General features: G+C 40.5%; 1 protein-coding gene and 1 non-coding gene across 2 annotated transcripts in view; both read left to right on the top strand.

Moving 5' to 3' along the window:
- The window catches only part of gal3st3 (galactose-3-O-sulfotransferase 3), a 44,800-nt gene extending 26,613 nt beyond the window's left edge, over window positions 1-18,187 (top strand). The window contains exons 2-4 of the mRNA XM_059355491.1: window positions 3,214-3,346; window positions 14,323-14,425; window positions 16,023-18,187. Coding sequence (XP_059211474.1) covers window positions 14,343-14,425; window positions 16,023-17,364 — 1,425 coding nt within the window. The 5' untranslated portion in view covers window positions 3,214-3,346; window positions 14,323-14,342 and the 3' untranslated portion in view covers window positions 17,365-18,187. The remainder of the gene's footprint in view (window positions 1-3,213; window positions 3,347-14,322; window positions 14,426-16,022) is intronic.
- Window positions 3,559-3,632, top strand: trnan-guu (transfer RNA asparagine (anticodon GUU)). Its single transcript has one exon. It is a non-coding gene; the product is annotated as a tRNA-Asn (tRNA).
- Window positions 18,188-19,874: the final 1,687 nt, after the last annotated feature.

Here is a 19,874-nt window from a genome sequence, read left to right as displayed (position 1 = left end):
GATTCAAGAAAGTGAAGACTCATCAGATGACAAAAAGCTGCTGGAATGTTATACATTCGTAGAAATTAAATCATGTTGCAAAGAAATTTAGTAGGATCTGCTTTCATGTATTTCATTGGCCGACACAGTGATCGGTAAAAGTGCAAAATCTGACTTATTTTAACTTTTTTGTTTGATATTTTTGTGTCCTTTCCATCGGACCATTGTTGCATCATGTTCATTTGAAGCATACCTTAAACTATCCTTTATATAATACTTCAAAAAAAATCTTGAGTGTATTATGCTAATTTCCAGCTTCATATTTTGCGTTTCTATTAGGACATGTCCTATTGCTTTAATACTCAGAAAACCTGACTGAATATACATGTATTGATCCTCTGAAATGCTCAGAATTTTAGTGCCTGTTTCTTTAAGCCCAGTCTGCTCTGATTGGTCAGTGTTCTCAGGTCTCTGCACTGTCATTGCAGCGGGGAATGATATATATATATATATATATATATAGTTGTGAAATCCTGACCTGATAGAAGTCCTTTATTAAGTCTCATTTAGAGTTTCACTTTCTGGTTACTTTCACAGTATTTATATTTACATTATATTCATATCACACCTAGACCTGCTTTATAATAAAAAATCTCAGTTTTTTCACTTTTGGACCTTTAAGACTTCTATCTGTATCTCATTAAATATTTATGACTCAAACCTGTGAGAAGTCGAAACACAAATATAGCCATGTGTTCAATAAAACTATTTTAAAAAACAGGTTTTCAGGGCTTTAAACTCGTCACTGGAGCTTACAAAGACTCGTTTTATGCTCCTCTATGGACCGTGGACAACATGACTCCCTGATATTGCCTTGATGTACCCATCTAACCCCTGGTATGAAATAGGTTTAAAAATATCTCCGCTCTTGGGGCTCTCTGGCTTCACCAAATGGCATAAAGTGGACGGGTGGAGTAGCGGAGGGGGCGTGCAAGGACTCACAACTGTGGAAAATAATTTCAAGCCTCATATCTCAGATTGATTTGGAGGATTTCAGAGATAAAGCCTCAGACGTAAGCAAACAGCCTTCCCGGAAAATGAACGGATTTCTTAGATCGTCCTGAACAGCCTTTAAGGATTTCTTAGAAGATAAACCACTTTTTTTTTTTCAACTCTCATGATAAATACAGTAGCTCTCCACAGTGTGTTTCTTACTTTAAAAAAAAGGTCTTAGCCTTTCCCTGCCCCACTCTTGAGTAAATCCTCAAATCATTAAGAAAATAAAGTCTTTGTCCTCGTGCTTTAACACATCGGCAGCTGCAGATGTTAAATTTCTGAATCGGGCCGCAGCTGTCGACTCCACCGCCGGTCCAGTTGTTGTTTCTTTTTCTCTTTTTTTTTTTCCTCCAAGAAGGTCACCTCGTGAAATTCCCTCCAAGACAAAGTCAAGCCCGAGCCACTGCACCTTGTAAATAGTAATAATCAGATGTGATACCTATTGATCCCTGCAGGGCGCAAAATGTGCAGGTCAGGCCTGAGAGTCAGCAGCCCTCGAGCTCAGAGGGATCCAGTGTCGAGCTCAAGGACTTTTCAGCAGGCGGAGTGCTCAAACACTACCTCAGAGGATTTAAAACCCAAGATTTACTGTATCCAGCCAAGCAGGTAGCTTAGACAGTACAGCACCTTTTCATTCGGATTCCTGCACGAGAATCAGGGTTCCTGCAGGTGCTGGAAGTCCTTGAAAATACTTAAATTTTAATGTGTTGTTGTCAAAGTTTGAAAATGTATGTTATATAGGATGGGAAGTCTACTTACAAACAGGCGACACATTTTGAAATGTGGATCTTTAATTTAATTAGTCACCCTACTGGAGAATGCTGTCACAAAACACAATAACATCTAATTTAACCCTTTGAACCCCAAGGTGTTTTTTTGTTGCTGCTCTTTTTTACATTTTACTCACTGTGGCCTTGTTTTTCACTGTAGTATATAAAATATGTATAAAATATATAAGTCCTTGAATCAGCACAATCATGGCTAAAAAGGGGAACAACTGAAACATGTGTTTTGTGCAGAATAACATAAATCATAAAAAAGAAATGCGCAACTTGAATTTTTTTGACATAAAAAAGGGATTTATATAAACAACACTTTTCTAATTGCATATAGGTGTCATGAATGTTAGGAAAAAATATAATGTCTCCACATGTTGACACATATTGAACTATTTACATTTTTACAGTGTCTCCTGTCCTCTCCTCTTAGCTCTGTGTAAACAGATTTTCAGTGAATATTTTTCTAGTGACCGTTCGTCTCAGCAGAATCAATCGTGGCTTCACAGTGTCGCTGAGGAGCAGAACTTAATGTTTTTAACAGAGTCTAGTTATTACAAACACTGTATTTTTGGCGACAGTTTAAATGAGACATATAGAATAAAGTGCTTTTGACAAAAATATATAGAATTTTAAGCTGCATTTTGGTTACTTTTTCTTTCATGACTTTGGTAACCTGTGATCTGTTCAAGGACTGTTGGAAAGTTCAAATTTAGAAAATAATGCCTGTTTTTAAATACCTTTCAATGATAAATGTTGTTTTTTTTGGCAATTTTTTTAAAGAAAACATACCCTCACCCTGGTAAAGATCTTAGAGGGGTCGTAGGGTGAAGTAAAATAATCAGTGTATTGTCTCTACTTTATATAAATTGTAATCTCCCACAGCTGTATGCTGCTGGAAAAGCTTAAAAATGTTTGAAAAGTGCTTCAGTTTGACTCTGGAAAAGGAGCCCTGTACCATGTGGAATATGCGTGGGTGTAGTAGTACTAGTAGAGATAGTTTTCAGTTTTCAGATACACTCATTGTTGCTAGAAAGACATACTGCTGTTGAATTTTTTAAAGCGGCACTCCACCAATTTTCTATGTCAAAGTGGATTTACTAGTCACACAGAGTACTTATTCAGCCTGTGAAAACAGTTGTATAATGTCATCTGGTCGCTTTGTAAAGAAAATGACTCAAGTGATTTCACTTCAGTTATCTCAAGTAAGGCTAGACATTTTCAACAGAATGCCTATTTTTTGTGATTTAAATGCGCTTTATACATCATTTAGAACAGTTATATAGCAGTAACCTAATATTTTTTATATTAAGATGTAGGGGGGTAATGATATCCTGACCAGAAGATGAAGTCACACTCCCTCAGTGCATGTTGTAATCTGAGCTTCTCTGTTTTTTCTTAGCCGGTCGGACTGCATATGAGCACCAAGCTGGGAACAAGACCAAGAGCCATGTGGAGGCAGTCCTTGTCCCTGAGGCCGACTCTACACCATAGATATGTTCTGAATGTCGTGTACAGCAACTTTATATAACAAGGTAACTTTCCTCTTTTTAAATTCAAAGTTAGAATTCAATTGAAAGTGTAACTATATTCTACACCTTCCTCTTCTACAGGTCCATGTATGGTAGCTTCCACTTTTCTGAATAATAAAATAAACAGATAAAAATATAACTTTTTTAGCCTGTGCAAATGCAGAGGGTTGTGGCTTAAAGATCGAGGCCACACCCCCTTGGAGGCAAACACTGAGGTCTCTGTGGCGCAATCGGTTAGCGCGTTCGGCTGTTAACCGAAAGGTTGGTGGTTCAAGCCCACCCAGGGACGTTTTGTACTTCAAAACAACCAGGTAACTTGCAATGAACAAGGGTAAATGCTCGAGAAACCAGGAGCAACACAACAGTATGACTATGACAAATCAGTAGCGGAATACTGTTCTCCTTTGCCAAAAAACTGTCTACAGGGCTAAAATCTTTTTGTTCATGAGAACTGACCCTTAAACCCAATCTTTCTCCATTTCTGACTGCTGTATTGCTCTTAAGCTGTTTTCGGGACCTCTGTCTCCACATACTACTTATGTGTTTCATCAGCAGTTCTCCTCAACCGTGACACACTGTTTTTAGCAAATGCCTACATTTACCTCGGATTCTCTCCATTTCTGACTTGTGTATTGCTCTGAGGCGATTTTTTTGGGACCCCTGTCTCTACATACTACTATTGTGTCTTATCACCAGTTCTCCTCAGCCATGACTCAGTACTTTCCCCACTAATTTAACCCTACCAATTCAAATCCTTGTTCCTACTACTTTAGCTTCTTCGGACACATTTAAACCACCATTGCAGTGTAGCATCAGCATTTTTATATATATATATATATATATATATATATATATTATTTGTATTATTCAGCTTTTCATTACTTTCATATTAGTTACACCCAATCCCACTTTTCAAACTATTCCTACTTCAACTTCTTCTGACACATTCCAGCCAGCATGGCAGCGTAGTGTCAGCTTTTCAGCATTCCCACCACAATTTCATCAGAAATTGCATTGTCTAGTTTTCTGCTTTATTTATCACCATTTCTCCTCAACCATGACTCAGCATAACTCCTACTACTTCAACTTTATTTTGCCCCTTTAAGCCACCATTGCAATGTAGTGTCAGCTCTTCAATGAACTTTAAAATATTCCACATTTTTTATACATTATTGGTATTATTCAACTGATTCATTACATTCTAACTAATCCCACTTTTCAAAATATTCCTACATCACCTTCTTCTCCAGCCAGCATGGCAGAATAGCATCAGCTATTCAGCATCCAGCATTCCCACTGCAATTTGTTTAGAAAATGACATTCTCTAGTTAATTTTGGAAATTGAGCTTTTATTTAAGATTTTATCTAACCTTTATTGATCAGAAATCTCTTTCACAAGGGTGACCTGACCAAGAAAGGCAGCAGCAGATCATAAAACAAATCACAGCATTAAAACTTTACACAAAACAACATATATAACAAGACAAAGCAGCAGAATGGAGCAAAACAACAGAATTATCACAACATATACGGTGCAGATGATGTTTAGGTCAGTGTTGTGTGGTTTTACGCTCCAGATCCTTCAGGATCAAACCAAAGTCAAAGATCTCGGCTACCACACAGATCACTTGCTTACTAGTATAACATAAACTAGCATTTTCCACATTGCTGTTGAAGGGCAGCATTAATGTTCCCCTCAGGTCTGTGTGTGTGTGTGTGTGTGTGTGTGTGTGTGTGTGTGTATCTAGTCACACTGTTGGATGGTACATCAGGCTTTGCCCTTGGTTTCCCGCAGCTACAGTCATCCTGTTACTGATGGCCGGACTATGGGTCATCTCCCTGGTGGCTGGGCCCTGAACAGCTGTGCATGTATGTGTGTGTGTGTGTGTGTGTGTGTGGGACAAGCTGACATATGTGCAGAAGCGATCATTTGTCATGGCTTGGTATGTTGGCTGGTTTAGACACTCACTTTATGATAGCTAAGAAGGAAATACAATCTGATAAAACGCGGGGGGTTAAAGTTGGTGAAAAATGTGTTATTTTTGAGGTATAAAAGTCCCTCAGGAGAGGTCAAAGGTTTTCATATGAGATCAGTACAGATGACAAGATCATGGAGAGAAGCAGCTGCCGTTGCCCCGGAGGAGCGAGCATGAAGCTACCTTCATATGCTCATTAGGTTGAGCCGTGTGTGTGTGCTGAACATCTGTGTGCGAGGAGTTATTCCTGTATCATGTCTGCTGTGTCTCCTTTGTGTGTGTCCTGTGTGTACTACATGTCTTTGAATTGTAATTCCTTGTTTGTTTGTCTCGCTGCTGTATTTCTGCAGAGCCGCTGTGACTCTCAGCCCGGGTTCGAACCATCTAAACTCTTTCAAAACTTCTCCCACTGATTCATAACAGCTGACATTTTGGAGAAACCACATTTTCACGCAGCAGCGGCAGCAGCAGCAGCAGCAGAGATGTTAGAAAAAAAAGAGAGAAAGAAAAAAAAAGACCTGTGGGAGAGATGGAGGCAAACTGACATTGAGATAGAAGAGTAAGAAGGAAAATAAGTGCAGGGAGAGAGAGGAAGTAAAGTTTGAATCACCTGAGGGAAGAATTTAAGGGAGATGTGAGAATTATTCCTTCACACGTCCTCCATCTGAAGTCACATTGTGTTTGTAAGCAGGCGAAGCCACACACAGACTTAAGAAATATTGAAACGCAGTCACAGAATATAGATCCAGTGCTCGGAAATAAACTCAAATCCAAAATGTCATAATAATAATAATAAAGAAAACATATTTATTTATTTATTTGTAGGAATGCAATTTGAAATAATCTTCCAGTTTATTAACAATGGTTATGATAATAATAATAATAATAATAATAATAATAATAATATGTATATTATTAAGGAGTAAATAAATTCTTATCCTGAGGTCTTCACAAAAAACAGTACCATACATTCAATAATTGATTTTATCCATTGAAAACATTGTTACAAGCTGCTTTGTAAAATATAATACCATACAATTAACTTCCAAAGATGAAAAAAGTAAGTCATAAAGAAAACTAAGACATCATATTAAAATGCATTTTTAAAATGTAAAACAAATAAATAAAAGATCTACAAGTAAATAAATAAATACATATTATTTTAATTATTTTTAAAAAATTATTATTCATTAAACAATTATATGATTGTGCTGCATTCCACTTCCCCATTATGCTCTTATTTCGTCTATAAATTCAGTGCACCCCTTTTCCTTCACAGAGATGTTCTTCCACCTGTTTCCACTGAGTTACTGTCTGGAATATGTTGAATATAATTTACCAAAATGTTGAATATATGTTTAGAAATTTTCAGTAGCCTGTGGCAGTGCACTACAAAATATTTATTTTGTCCAATTTAATTTAATTTATCTTTTTTTTTTTACATTATTTAGTTCAATTTATGTACATTTATTATATTAAATTGTATATGTTTTGTGTATTTTTTATTGAATTATGTTTAAAGTAAATAAAAAAGTTTTGTTAAAAAGACAAGTTTTTAGTGAGTTATCATGATCCCAGTGTTGACCAAAATAATTTTAAATATGATTTTTATCTCAATCAAACAGTTCTTGTCTTCGCCATAATAATGTTTCTAGTCAGACTACTAATTCTGAGGTTAGTGATGCACATTAAAGCTTCAATCCCCCAAAATATATGTCGATTCATACATACATTTTTGTGTATAAATCAAAACAAATATCAGCTGATACACATGTGCTCTGGCTCAGTTTTCATGTTGCTGACCATCTGGGAGCGACTAACCTCTTTACCTCCGAGTCCAAAACATTCGCTGCTCATATTTAAAATCTGTGGTGAGTGACTGCACCGTAACGCGGCTAATCCACTCTGAGATCTGCATTGAAGGATTAGTTCTTTACGTTCAGGTCATGTGTTGAAATCCTTCACGACACACACCTCCTTGTGGATTATCCCTCATTTAATCATTTAATCAATACACAAATAAGATAAGGTATCGTCTCTCCCGTCTGTCTCCTTTGTGTAAATCATTGTCCGATAACAGAGGGTTGGGGATCAGGTGTCTTCTTTCATATCTGCAGCGATCGTAAGAGAAACCTAATCAGACCTTTTTAATTAAAGAGGCCAGAGTGTTGTAGGGGAGAGAGGAGGAGATGGCAGCAGATGAGGGTGGATGAAGGGGAGAGGTCGAGTCCGTCTGCTGAAAGCCACTTAAATCCCTTTCTTATTAACTCTCTGTGACACATGATCTACCTCCATCCCCTCACACACACACACACACACACACACACACACACATGGCTTCGTTTTTCTGCATCCCACCACTCTGTGATTCAGGGTGGATCCGTCTGCGCTCCGTTTCATTAATGCTTCATTCAAAACAGGTATTACGGTGACATTTCGCTATGCAAATGGGACCTAACCTCGAGCCGAAACAGCCCAGTGTAACGAAATGTAATTGACCGACCTGGAGATGGTGGCATTTCTAAGGAATAAACTAGAAGCGGGCGTGTGGAGGCACACACAGCAGCCTCTCATTTTTACTGCCTTTTTAGTCAGGGGGCAGTGGGTGTTTAGGGGGAGATAGCAGGTCAACACTAGATGCGACATAGAAGTGGTGAGTAGGAGTGTGCCATACCGTATCGTTCACGATTATACCGGTATATTTTTTTTATGAGTAAAAAAAATGCATATCATGATATTGGCAACATTCCTACTTCTTGACATAGTGGTGTAAGCGTTTCCTATTAATCACCGAGACCGTGGCGGCCCGTCATAGTCCCATGTGCTGCTCTGACGTCACATTTCAAGCTACTGAAAGTATATTTACACGATTCAAGTTATTTTGCGTTGTGTTGCCGTTGCCTCAGCAGAGTGTCTGTCACCCGTCAGTCAGTCAAAACTCTGACCCACCTCTCCGTCCTCCTCCGAGACATGCACGCGCATTCATACACTTACACACACAGTTACCACAGTTGCATCTCCCGTGTTTAATCAGTCACATATGTGACAATTGAAAACCATACAGTACAGGCCAAAAGTTTGGACACACACCTTCTCATTCAATGCGTTTTCTTTATGACTATTTACATTGTAGATTCTCACTGAAGGCATCAAAACTATGAATGAACACATCTGGAATTATGTACTTAACAAAAAAGTGTGAAATAACTGAAAACATGTCTTGTATTTTAGATTCCTCAAAGTAACCACCCTTTGCTTACTAGAATATAAGACATGTTTTCAGTGATTTCACACTTTTTTGTTAAGTACGTAATTCCACATGTGTTCATTAATAGTTTTGATGAATCACAATGTAAATAGTCATGAAAATAAAGGAAACGCATTGAATGAGAAGGTGTGTCCAAACTTTTGGCCTGTACTGTATGTCACCTCCAGAGTCTCGTAAATCCCTCTGGGGCCTTTTTTTGTAATGGAGACACGCTGAGTGACCGGGCATTTGAGGGGGCGTGGCCTGAGACTTTCCCAGCGGCCACTCTTCCCCCTAATGGGAACACGGCTAATATCGCTTGTTTTTCGCTGCCTGCACACACGACCTATATTGACGTTATTGACGGTAGAACAGGCTGCGTGGTTGGTACCGATGGATTCCTCAGATCTTCTAGTTTCTCCACCGTGTCATTAACAATAAGCCGGCTGCAGCCTCTAACTGAAGACTCTTTGCAGAACTTGTTTTTTTTCTGTAAACAGCCTATGTCCTTCCACACAAATCTGGGCCACCGAGAGTGAACATCCCTTTAGTTTCTACACGATCACGCCGCCTCTCACATTCATTCAGTCTGAACACACCTGTAGGGCTCTGCTGTTTCTAAAATCCAATCTCCTGCCCCGTCCCCTGCCCGGCTAAATAAAAAGAGATGCAACAATAAAGTTTCCGAGGTGAAATGTTTTTTCCATCCTGGCGGAGACTTTTAATCTCCTCCTGTGTCGGGTGATTAACAATAAGGAGAGGATGATGTTACGAGGGCACAGATATGAAAACACTCGACTCGGGGACGCTGAAAAAGAAATATAACAGGGACTCTGGCAGACCCACATTAAAATGTCATGTTTAATGCGATGGATTATCCAGCTCAGGCAATTTCCAAGTCACTGGAGGTTGTTTATCACGCTGTACAAGATATAATGGCTTCTTCTGAAGGGAGGAAAACACGAATATCTCCAGCTACTCAGGCTGTGCTCACACAAAACAGGGACAATGTAAAGGGAACGGGAAAAACATGTTTTTAAAAAAGAACCTTTTATTTATTAAAGAGGGCCAAGGACTTTACCTCAAAAGTGCTGCGAGTTGTTTTGTGCTGAGTCTTTAAAAGCCGAAGTGTAGCAGGAAACAATTTCGGCGAGCTACATATAAAAGGAAACATTTGTGGAAGAACTAAACCCTGCACTTAGACGGACTGCACTTTTCAAGGGCTCGCTCACGAATTAGTTTGAAATGTGACGGACAATTGGGTTGTGTTGCCTCTTGCACATGTCTGAATGTCCTGTTTCTTGTGCTGATGTCTTTCCAGTTTCCTGAAGCAAATTACACTCTTAAAGGGAAAACTTACTAGATTCGTCAATTATAATTTTCCAGATGATTGACAAGTGGTTTTCAGTCATGTAACGAGCAAAAATACCTAAAACATCTCTGGTTTCAGCTTCTTAAATGTTGTTATTTGTTCTTGTTTTTGTCATTGCAAACTATGTAATTATCTTTGGGTCTTGATTTGTTGGTTGAACAGTTGGGATACAATCTAAATAATGATTGTAAATGGATTCTACTTCCTTTACTAGTCTTTGCATAAGGTTGTTTTGATCGTATCAAATCTCTTTCAATGCCAAGTGTTTTAAACGATGCATCAATTATGCATTCAATAGTATTAAAAGTACTGAAGCTATAAAAAAAAAGAACACCGAGTTTTAATTAAAGGCTGCACAGATGAAACAACAGTAACAATGTATTCAGTGAAGGAGTTCGTAACAGTTACTGTTTTGTACAGCAAGATCTCTAACCTAAACGACAGAACAGGTCGTTTGTCAATACCACCCATAACGACCAACAAGTTCTCCAACCTTAACGACAAAAGAGTGTGTCACGTGTCACTGCTCGTGTTTAATGGCTCGCGGTAGAGTGTCACGTCTTAAAAATAGCACACTCAAAAAACTTCTGGTAAGGCGTTATAAAAGACAGTTTAAACAGTAAATAAATGTACGTAAATGCTGGAAGTGAAGAAGTTACGAGGTTCACGTGACTGGCGCAAGTTACGTAAAAAACATAAGTTACTTGCAAAGACGTGATTCACGTAACTTACGTAAGAACACAACTTAAATAAAAAGAATTTACTTTTGTTTTGAAACGGGACGTTAACCCCGCTCTCCTGGGTGAAATTCCGCCGTTTGTTCAACCCATCCTCCACCCCAACCTCCAACCAAACGTGGGAATCCGCCCTTTTTAACTGCGCTTGGCTGTCAATCACTACTACCTCATCAAGATATTGGCAGATGCATTACAGCGAACGGTGAAATACGTAAATATAGCTTGTTTTTCACTGCCTGTACACACGACCTATACTGATATTTTCTGAGGGGAGAACAGGCTGATAACAGCCAGTGTTGGGAATGTTACTTTGAAAAAGTAATTAGTTATAGTTACTTGTCCCAAAAAGTAACTGAATTGCTGTATAATAAAGGTAACTAGTTACCAGGGAAAGTTACTATTTGCGTTACTGTAAAAAAAAAAAAAGTTGCTATATGTCAAAGAATTTGGATATTTTCCAGGGGTGCGTTCAAGGTGTGTTCGGATTACACAGTTTATTCAATCAATGCATAGTAACATGTAATAAAATTACATAAAAATGTATATACTCAAGTAACTGCAATTACCTCAAAACTGTGCTTGAGTACAGTACTTGAGTAAATGTACTTAGTTACATTCCACCACTGCTGTGGACGAACTAAAAAAAACATGCAGAATAAAAAGGAAGATATAAGCTTTAGTGGTGTTCAGATTATTGTGCCATCAGAGGACATGCTGTATTGACATCGACAAAAGATTAACTTGGCAAAACAGCCAAACTGTGTCTACAACAATCTGTGCATCAATTAGAGTGAAAGCATTAGTGTCTGTTTAGCAGAGCGGGCTTAGTGTGTGTGTGTGTGTGTGTGTGTGTGTGTGTGTGTGTGTGTGTCTCTGTACATCTATGTGTTTATGCACATTCCTGCTGAGCCCAACCACCAAAGCAGTACAATCCCAGCTGTACAGGAATTTTTAAAAGAATTAATGCTAGTTTCATGTTTTTCTGTCTTCTACAACTCAACACCAACGACTGAATGCTTAATTAATATTCGGGACACATATCTCGATTGTTCTTAGAACCTGGGGCTGACTTTTCTCCTCCACCATTGTTTAATTTGCACATGAAATGATGTCCCATCTCATAACTATTTATGAGCTTTGTATTGTGCACAGAAGGGTGACTCTTTGTTGTATGTTATTGTTGTTGTTTTTTGGCAGTTAGTTTATAATTAAATAAAATAAATTGGGCTGAAATGAGGTTTTGGCCAACTATTTAAATAATTGAATAATTATTTAATAGTATAAAGCAAAAACATTTGCCGGTTCCAGCTTCTCAAATGTGAGGATTTCCAGTTTTTCTTGGTTTCATATTAATATAAATTAAATATTTTGGGGTTTGGAGCTCTTGGTGGAACATTTGAGGCGGCAACTAAAATGTACTTTCATCATTGATCAATCTGTTTATGTCTTGATAAATCAGTCAGCAATGTCAGAAAATAGTGAAAACTGTACATCCAAGTTTCTCACAGTCTATGAGGTCTTCAAATCCCTTTTTTTGTCAGTCCGTGCAGTGAACCCTGGGCTTGAATTGTGAAGCAATTGTGGAAGTAGCTGGAATGAAAACCTGCATTCTTTCTAATGGCCAGCAGAGGGCGACTCCACTTGCTGCAAAAAGAAATGAGTTTGTATGTAAGTCAATAGGAAAATGACCCTACTTCTCAGTTCAATGCAGCATAATGTTAAGTTTGTAAATTATGGTCCCATTTAGAGTAAAATAGATGATAAAGTAGGCTATGCTTTTAGTTACCTTGTGATTGACAGGTCGCTACCACAGTGCATCTTATGACTTTTACCCTTTCACAGTGTGTTGTTACTAAGTTAACTGGGAAAACTTCTGTCAAGAAAAAATGTAAAAATCTCTGTTCAGTTGGACTAAAAGACACTCTAAGGAGTCGGCTGTTCATTTGGAAGAACTATTATTATCCCCATTTTGTGCATGTAAAAACAAGAACAATGCCAAACTTGATGCTTCTACAAGACAATGGGTCAAGTCACAGTCACTACATCCACTATTATTATACCGTCTGTGGTCAACAAACCCCCAAAGATGTTCCATTAAATATGAATTAAAACGGAGAAAAGCAAGGAATCACCATATTTGAGAGGCATTTTGTGACATTTTTGCATGAAAAATAACTTAGTTGACTGATCAGTGAAAGCAGGTTCAAGAATCTAAACCATGTTTGGCCAGATTTAATGTGTTTTACTTCTGTGGTCATGTTGATTCCCCTTTGGGAGGCTTAAAATTGATGCTCTAATGCTCCTCCACAATATGGTGTTGGCAGTGGGAACACAGACAATAAAGTAGGGTATGCTTCAGGGTGGGGCTACCTTATGTTTGACAGGTCGCTACCACAGTTCACTGCAAGTTTTTGTCTTAGAACTTTGACCCTAAAGTTAGCTGTACATTCTGCATCAAGTAAAAATGCAAAATTGTCTTATTCAGTGTTCAATTGGACTGAAAGACACTATAAGACACCCATAATGTTAGCATCGTTTCAGCTCCCAATCCATTCAGTGCATGTAAAACCAAGAAAAATGCAGAACTTGAAGCATCTACAAAACACTGGGTGACATCACAATCACTACATCTACTATTATTATAATACCATCTGTGGTTGAAAACCCAAAGATATCCTGTTAAATATGAATTATAACAGAGAAAAGCAAGGAATCACCATATTTGAGAGTCATTTTGTGACATTTTTGCTTGAAACATAACTTGGCAGGTTACAAGAATCTGAACCACGTTTGGCCAGATTTAATGTGTTTCACTTCTGTGCCAAAATCCCAGTTTGTGCAGCAAACCCTTAATGATCCTTTCTACTTGAGTGGGAGTGGGTAACGCCGCCGTGGTCATGTTGATTCCCCTCTGGGAGGCTTAAAATTGTCGCTCTCATGCTCCTCCACCATGATTTGGATAAAAGCAGCCCAACCAAATGGCGCTTGGCAGTGTGAAAAGCCGCTTGCTTTGAGTAACGTGAGCTGGCTTTTGGTGACTGTTGGCATGTGCGCGGACGCTAACAGGAGAGTGTAATCAAGGAGAGAGACGTGGGCCATTGTTATGCAAGTGAGATGCCGTCGAGAGAGACTTGGACTCCTTCCCAGGTTCCGTTGCTGTCGTGGCGTTTTGGCGGGGTCAAGTGACACGGTGACAGTTTCAGCCGCTCTCGCTGAGAAGTGCCGTGGGTTTAAGCATGTCCCTCATTACTGACAGGACCCTGATGCACGGGGGGAATATAAAAGGGCGTAACAGTGACGATTACAGCTGTGGAAGGTAATGAAGGTATCAGTCAATGTATTATTACAGAGTGACAAAAGCCAAGCCTCACTACCCTCTGCTGCTAATGGAGCCCAGCCATTATTTGCTGAGTAAATCCCCCCTCGCTGTGTTCGTCTCTTCCTCTTGTTCGCTTCCTTTTCTTCCCGTCCCTTTCACTTCTCATTTCCTTTCATCTTTTTTCCCTCTGAACCCCGCCTTGCTCGTTTTTTCCCCCAATTCCCCATCGCCCATTTTCATCCTCATTTTCGATTTCCCATAACACCTCCACCTGCCCTCGTTCTTTCCTACTTATACTCATCTCTTCTTCTTCTCTTTCCTTCTGCAGTCCCAGTGAAGCAGAGAGAGATGTCGCAGAAGAAGATATTCCTGATCTTCATCGCCATCAGCACTGTCAGTCTCCTGCTGCACCATGGGGGCCACTTGAGCTGGTGAGTGATTGAAACATGCCCACACTTATATGCAAACACTCACATTATATCCTCCTCTATAAGTTCATATCGTCCTAATTACCATGAAGGCCTTTTTCTTTTCAAGTCAAATTAATAGCATGCCCAGCTTATTTTAATACTCAGACGGAGACTTTGAGCTGCCAAATGAGTCGAGGGACCAATTATAAAAGTGGAGGGATCGTAGATCTTTGACAGCCCTGTATTCTGTTCTTCAACACGTTCCTGTCTTTGCTGTCTCCATTATCCCCATTCTTCACACTTTTTTTCCTTTTTTTTATTTAAATATATGACCCTTTAGTTTAATGCTACATGCTGTAATAATGCAGAGTGTTCACTGTGTATGCACTCAGTACCAACATGTGATTGGACTTTTCTCAGATTTTATTTCTCGCTCGTTTGCATCTTATTTAGAATTCAACTTCGCTGGTACTCCAGATGCACCCTGTTTCAATATTATTATCTTTTTATAGTTTTTGAAATATGCAAAGAATTAAGCTTTATGTTTGGTCCCATTGTGACATTTTGTAAAATGCTCCAAAATGAGCATGAGAAAATGTTTATGCATATACATGTGGGTGTGTTTGCATATAATGCAGAAAACAATATTTGAGTTGATTTAGAAATGATCTTAGATATTTTTTAATTTAATAGTTTTAGTATACATATATTTTTTTACCATTACAAAGAACATTTTCACTTTTTTTTTTTTACAAAAATAATAACAATACAATGAAGGGATACAATAACATTTTTAAATAATGAAAATATTTTGATATAAAAAATATTTTTAAAATGTATTAATATTTTTAAAAATGTGTATTTAAAAAAACATTATTTAGAAAAATAATTTTATATTAACTATTATATTTTAATTTGATTTAAATTGCCTGATACCAATAAAACAGTACTTGTGTTTATTTAACTATTTATTTTATTTGCATTTATTGATTTCTTCCTCAATTTTCATTTCCAGAATTGGCCGAGTATTATATAGTATTATAATGTATGATCATTTTAAATATTCTTTCATAAAGTTATTCACTTAATATGAAGTTTTTGAATTTTTTGTCATAGTGGAAATCACAACAAAATACATGGACACAACACAAACAATGGACTTATGTTCGTTTTCTACCTGTTACATCACATTTAATTTTCAAATTTACATCAATCATTGACTAACTTATTGCACAAAACCATGAAATCAATCATGAATGAAGTATCAATTATGCATCAGAACATATAATCTATTCAGCAGCACTTACAATCACCCAGACACGGTACGAACGACTCAGACACACCTTATCATTATCCTGCACTCTCCGTCCTCCAGTGACTCTATCCTACGTCTGCCCTCTTCTCTCTGTCTCCTCTCATTTCAATTCCCCACATGTCCACTGATTTCTGCTTGACTGTTGTACCTCTGTCCTGTCCTACACCTCGGCCTCTTCCATTTTCTGTCCGGCGTCTGTGCAATTATTTCTCTAATGTCACCGAATTACCTGAAGTAGCTGCTTCTTTTTCTGGAGCAAATGGAGCTTCAAATAAATGATTACACTCTCTTTTCCCTCTGCAGGACCATGGAGGCCTTCCACCTCGGCTGCCCTGCCCTCCGCTCCCACCCCGCCCCGGGCCTGAAGCCTAAGCACACCAACGTGGCCTTCCTCAAAACCCACAAAACGGCCAGCACCACCATGCAGAACCTGCTTTTCCGGTTCGCGGAGCGCAACAACCTCACGGTGGCGTTGCCCGTGCAGGCCTGCAGCCACCAGTTCTGCTACCCGCGCTCCTTCACCTCCCACTTCGTCCACCCGCACACGCTGCCGCCGAACGTCATCACCAGCCACATGCGCTTCAACAAGGCGGAGCTGCAGCGCCTGATGCCCAACGACACCATGTACATCACCATCCTGCGAGAGCCGGGCTCCATGTTCGAGTCCTTGTTCAGCTACTACAACCAGTACTGCCAGAGCTTCAAGAGAGTCCCCAACGGCTCCCTGGAGGCTTTCTTAGAGGAGCCGTGGCGTTACTATCGGCCGGATGAGAAGGACTCCATGTACGCACGCAATACCTTGACCTTTGACTTGGGTGGAGACAAAGATCGCCCCGCAACAGATGTGGCGTACGCACGGGCGTTTCTGGCTGAGGTGGAGCGAGTTTTCTCCCTGGTTATGATCGCGGAGTACTTCGATGAGTCGCTGGTGCTCCTTCGCCACCTCCTGTCTTGGGATCTGGATGACATCCTGTACGTTAAACTCAACATGCGAACGACAAGCTCGAAGCGGAGCCTGACCCCGAGCCTTCCATCAAAGATCCGTGCCTGGAATTCCCTGGACGCACGTCTCTACGACCACTTCAACGCCTCGTTGTGGCGCCAGCTGTCCGCTTTGGGTCCGGCCTGCGTGGCGAGGGAGGTGCGGCTCCTCCGGCGAGCTCAGGAGAGGTTAATGCGAAGCTGCTTCGGCGGGCGGATGCCGCTTCTACGCTCTGCGGCGCAGATCAAAAACAAAGATCTCCGCCCCTGGCAGCCAAGTGGGAAAGTTGACATCGTGGGCTACGACCTTCCGGTGAATCTCAGCCGCGGGTTCTCGAGTCAGGCCCAGGAGCTCTGCCTCAAGCTCATCATGCCGGAGGTCCAGTACACACGGGTGCTCCTGCGTTCCCAATCGCTGCGCTACCGCCGGAGCTACCAGCTCCGGCCTCCGCAGCAGTCGCACCCCATCCAGCAGCCCATACGCACAGTCCTGCCGCGGCATCCTCAAGTGCAACGCAGCCAACCGCCCCCTGCTGCAGCCCCGGGCCCTGCATCAGGGACACGGTCCACCTCCACCTCAAAACCTGCTGCAGGAACTCAAGGTCGGACCACAAAGTTAGGGCCTAAATCTTCTCAGACGCAGGCTGTACAGACTGATAAATAGAGAGTAGATCTGAGTGCCCAACTGACTGCATTGTCCTAGCCATCCTGAACCTTGAGACAATGGTGCTTGATTGGTGTGTTGGGGAAAAAAGCTTGTTCAGTGTCTCTCCTGTCCCTTCCTGACAGAGTTTGGGATAAAAATAAATGAGGGAAAGAGGGTAAGACATATCTGGACTTGAACTTGAATCTCTCCCCTCTCCGCTCTGTGAAACAGTATCAGGGCTGGCAGACACAAGGGCGGGAGAAATCCACACTAGGACTCTGCTCAATTGCAAACCTCTGCACGCCCGGCTACAGCGGATGGGAGAGGGTTTTAGGTGAAAGTTGGTCTTTGAGGCAAATCTGTTATGTGCAACCGAGACTCAATGGGGAAGTGGCGATATCGGGCCCATTGTGAGGCACAGAGTAGGCATTGTGTGTATCACACTGGTATAGTATCATGTTACTTGCTTTCATTCTCCGTTTCTAGAGCTCTCTCTTGCTAACATATGCCACTTAAAGTCCTTGAGAGAGACATAATGACATAAAGGGATCAGCTGTCAGGCGTCCAAAGAGCCTCCTAAGAGGCCAGACAGACATTGAGATCACCTCCGAGCATTATTACAACAGCACAATCAACAACTCTTCTTCTTCTCTTACAAACTCCTGAGCCTTAGGCTACATCCACACTAATGCATCTCATTTTAAAGCGATCTCTGTTTATACAAGGGTTTTAGCACTGTGTAAAAAACAATCTCAGCCTAGTTTAACATGCATATTTATGCACACTGGGAATTTGCAGGTCGGTGTTATCAGATTGTCCAACTAGGAACAGACTGAGAACAAGACGGAACTGTTACTGAGAGTTACCCAAGTTAGAGGCAGGAAAGGCAGCAGAAAACATCCATCAGAAGGCATTGCAACGCAAATACAGCACATATTTGGTTGATAGAGGGAGCATCATTTATGTTTTTCCTTGCAAGGCAACTCGATGCTCCAGAGATCATGAGATCATGTACAAATTGCGCGATCACAAGACAACTTATCCATCGTGTTCAGCTGCAAGTAATGCATTTGTGATTGTCGTTGCTGAATTATCAACATATTGCTCAAAATGACTTAATATGTACCTTCGTGGTAGAAGCAGATCGTTCTCGTCCTACAGGAGTTCGTTCTGAGCCTTTCACTCCACATTAGTTTGGTCGGAACACCAGAGCAGATTACGGCCGCTATAATTAAAGGTATTCAGTTTGCGCTCGGTTCCACGTTTCTTTGTTTACATTTTTCCCCACCAACTTTTCAACCAATCAGACATAATAGTGTGAGTAGATTTCACCTTCGTACACGCCCGACTTCAAATCTTTTTTTAAATTTGGTCCACTTACATTTCTGCACCCAGACTAAACACAAAATGAACCAAACATATCAATTTCACTCTGATTTGGACTAACCAAACGGACTTGGGCTGTGAAAGCGACCTAAGTGTGTGACAATAAAGAAAGTTGTTGGCGGCAGCTCCTCGAGAGGTTAGTGTAGGTACTTGCATCAGTTATATCATAACTCGAGACCTTTTCTCCACAAGCCAGGTATCTTTTGCCAAACTGTTTCCAATTACAGCTTCTCAGATGGTTTTGTGGAACAAGGAAAGGAGGATAAGAATCATGAAAGAAATGTCTTGGACCAAATCAGAAAGCGAGTTTCCACCGGTCCAGACGAAAACCCAACCACAAAAATCAACAAAAGTCTTCGTTTTAGGATTTTTCAAACAAAAATGCATTGGTGTGGATGTAGTCTAAAGCACTGGATATAGGGGGGTTACAGACCCAGACAGACAGATACAGAGATGTTATTCAGTTCCAAAGACTGGACGCTCAGTTTGACCAGCGATTATCGCCGTGACTCACACAGAGACATCAAGCCCGTGTCTCTCTAGCTTTCGTCCTCCCGGCCTCCGTCCTCTCCTCCCTGCTGCTGCTACCCTCTGGTCAGCCTCTCATCTTGTTTTCTTCAACCCTCCCACCCATCCTCCTGCCTGCCCGCTTCACCTCTGATTGCAGTCTCCGTCGCCGGATCACCAGCTGAGATCCTGCGCCCTTTGGAGACTCTCTAGGTTTTTCTGGATGCTTTGTTTTTAATCTTATTGCAATAAGATCTCCGGGGCCTACCTCCTGTACGAAAATAAAGGCTTCAACGGATTTATTAATATTAACCCACCAGCAACTCCAGCACATACTGGTACACAAACATAAAACAAGTTGACAGGACAAAGACTTGAGGCCTGTGGGCCACAGTGTTTGAATATTTAATCGTCTCCTCTCGTGGCCCTCCTATGGCTCAAGTTCTTGGGTTACAGTACATTTTCATTAAGAGTACAAGGACCCGGAGGACGAGGCGACAGCATCGACGTTGGATGCTGGCGGGCTGGTGGGCCGGCTGGTTTTTAGCTGTGATCTTAAAATGTCAACACTTATCTCAGCTGTGATCCCTTTTTAATCCATTCTGCTCATATTTAATGTGTCATTTATGTTCTTT

This window comes from Centropristis striata, chromosome 17, assembly GCF_030273125.1.
Source record: "Centropristis striata isolate RG_2023a ecotype Rhode Island chromosome 17, C.striata_1.0, whole genome shotgun sequence".
NCBI classification, from domain to species: domain Eukaryota; kingdom Metazoa; phylum Chordata; class Actinopteri; order Perciformes; family Serranidae; genus Centropristis; species Centropristis striata.
The sequence above is the reverse complement of the archived record's forward strand: the minus strand, read 5'-3'. Positions and strand labels throughout refer to the sequence as shown.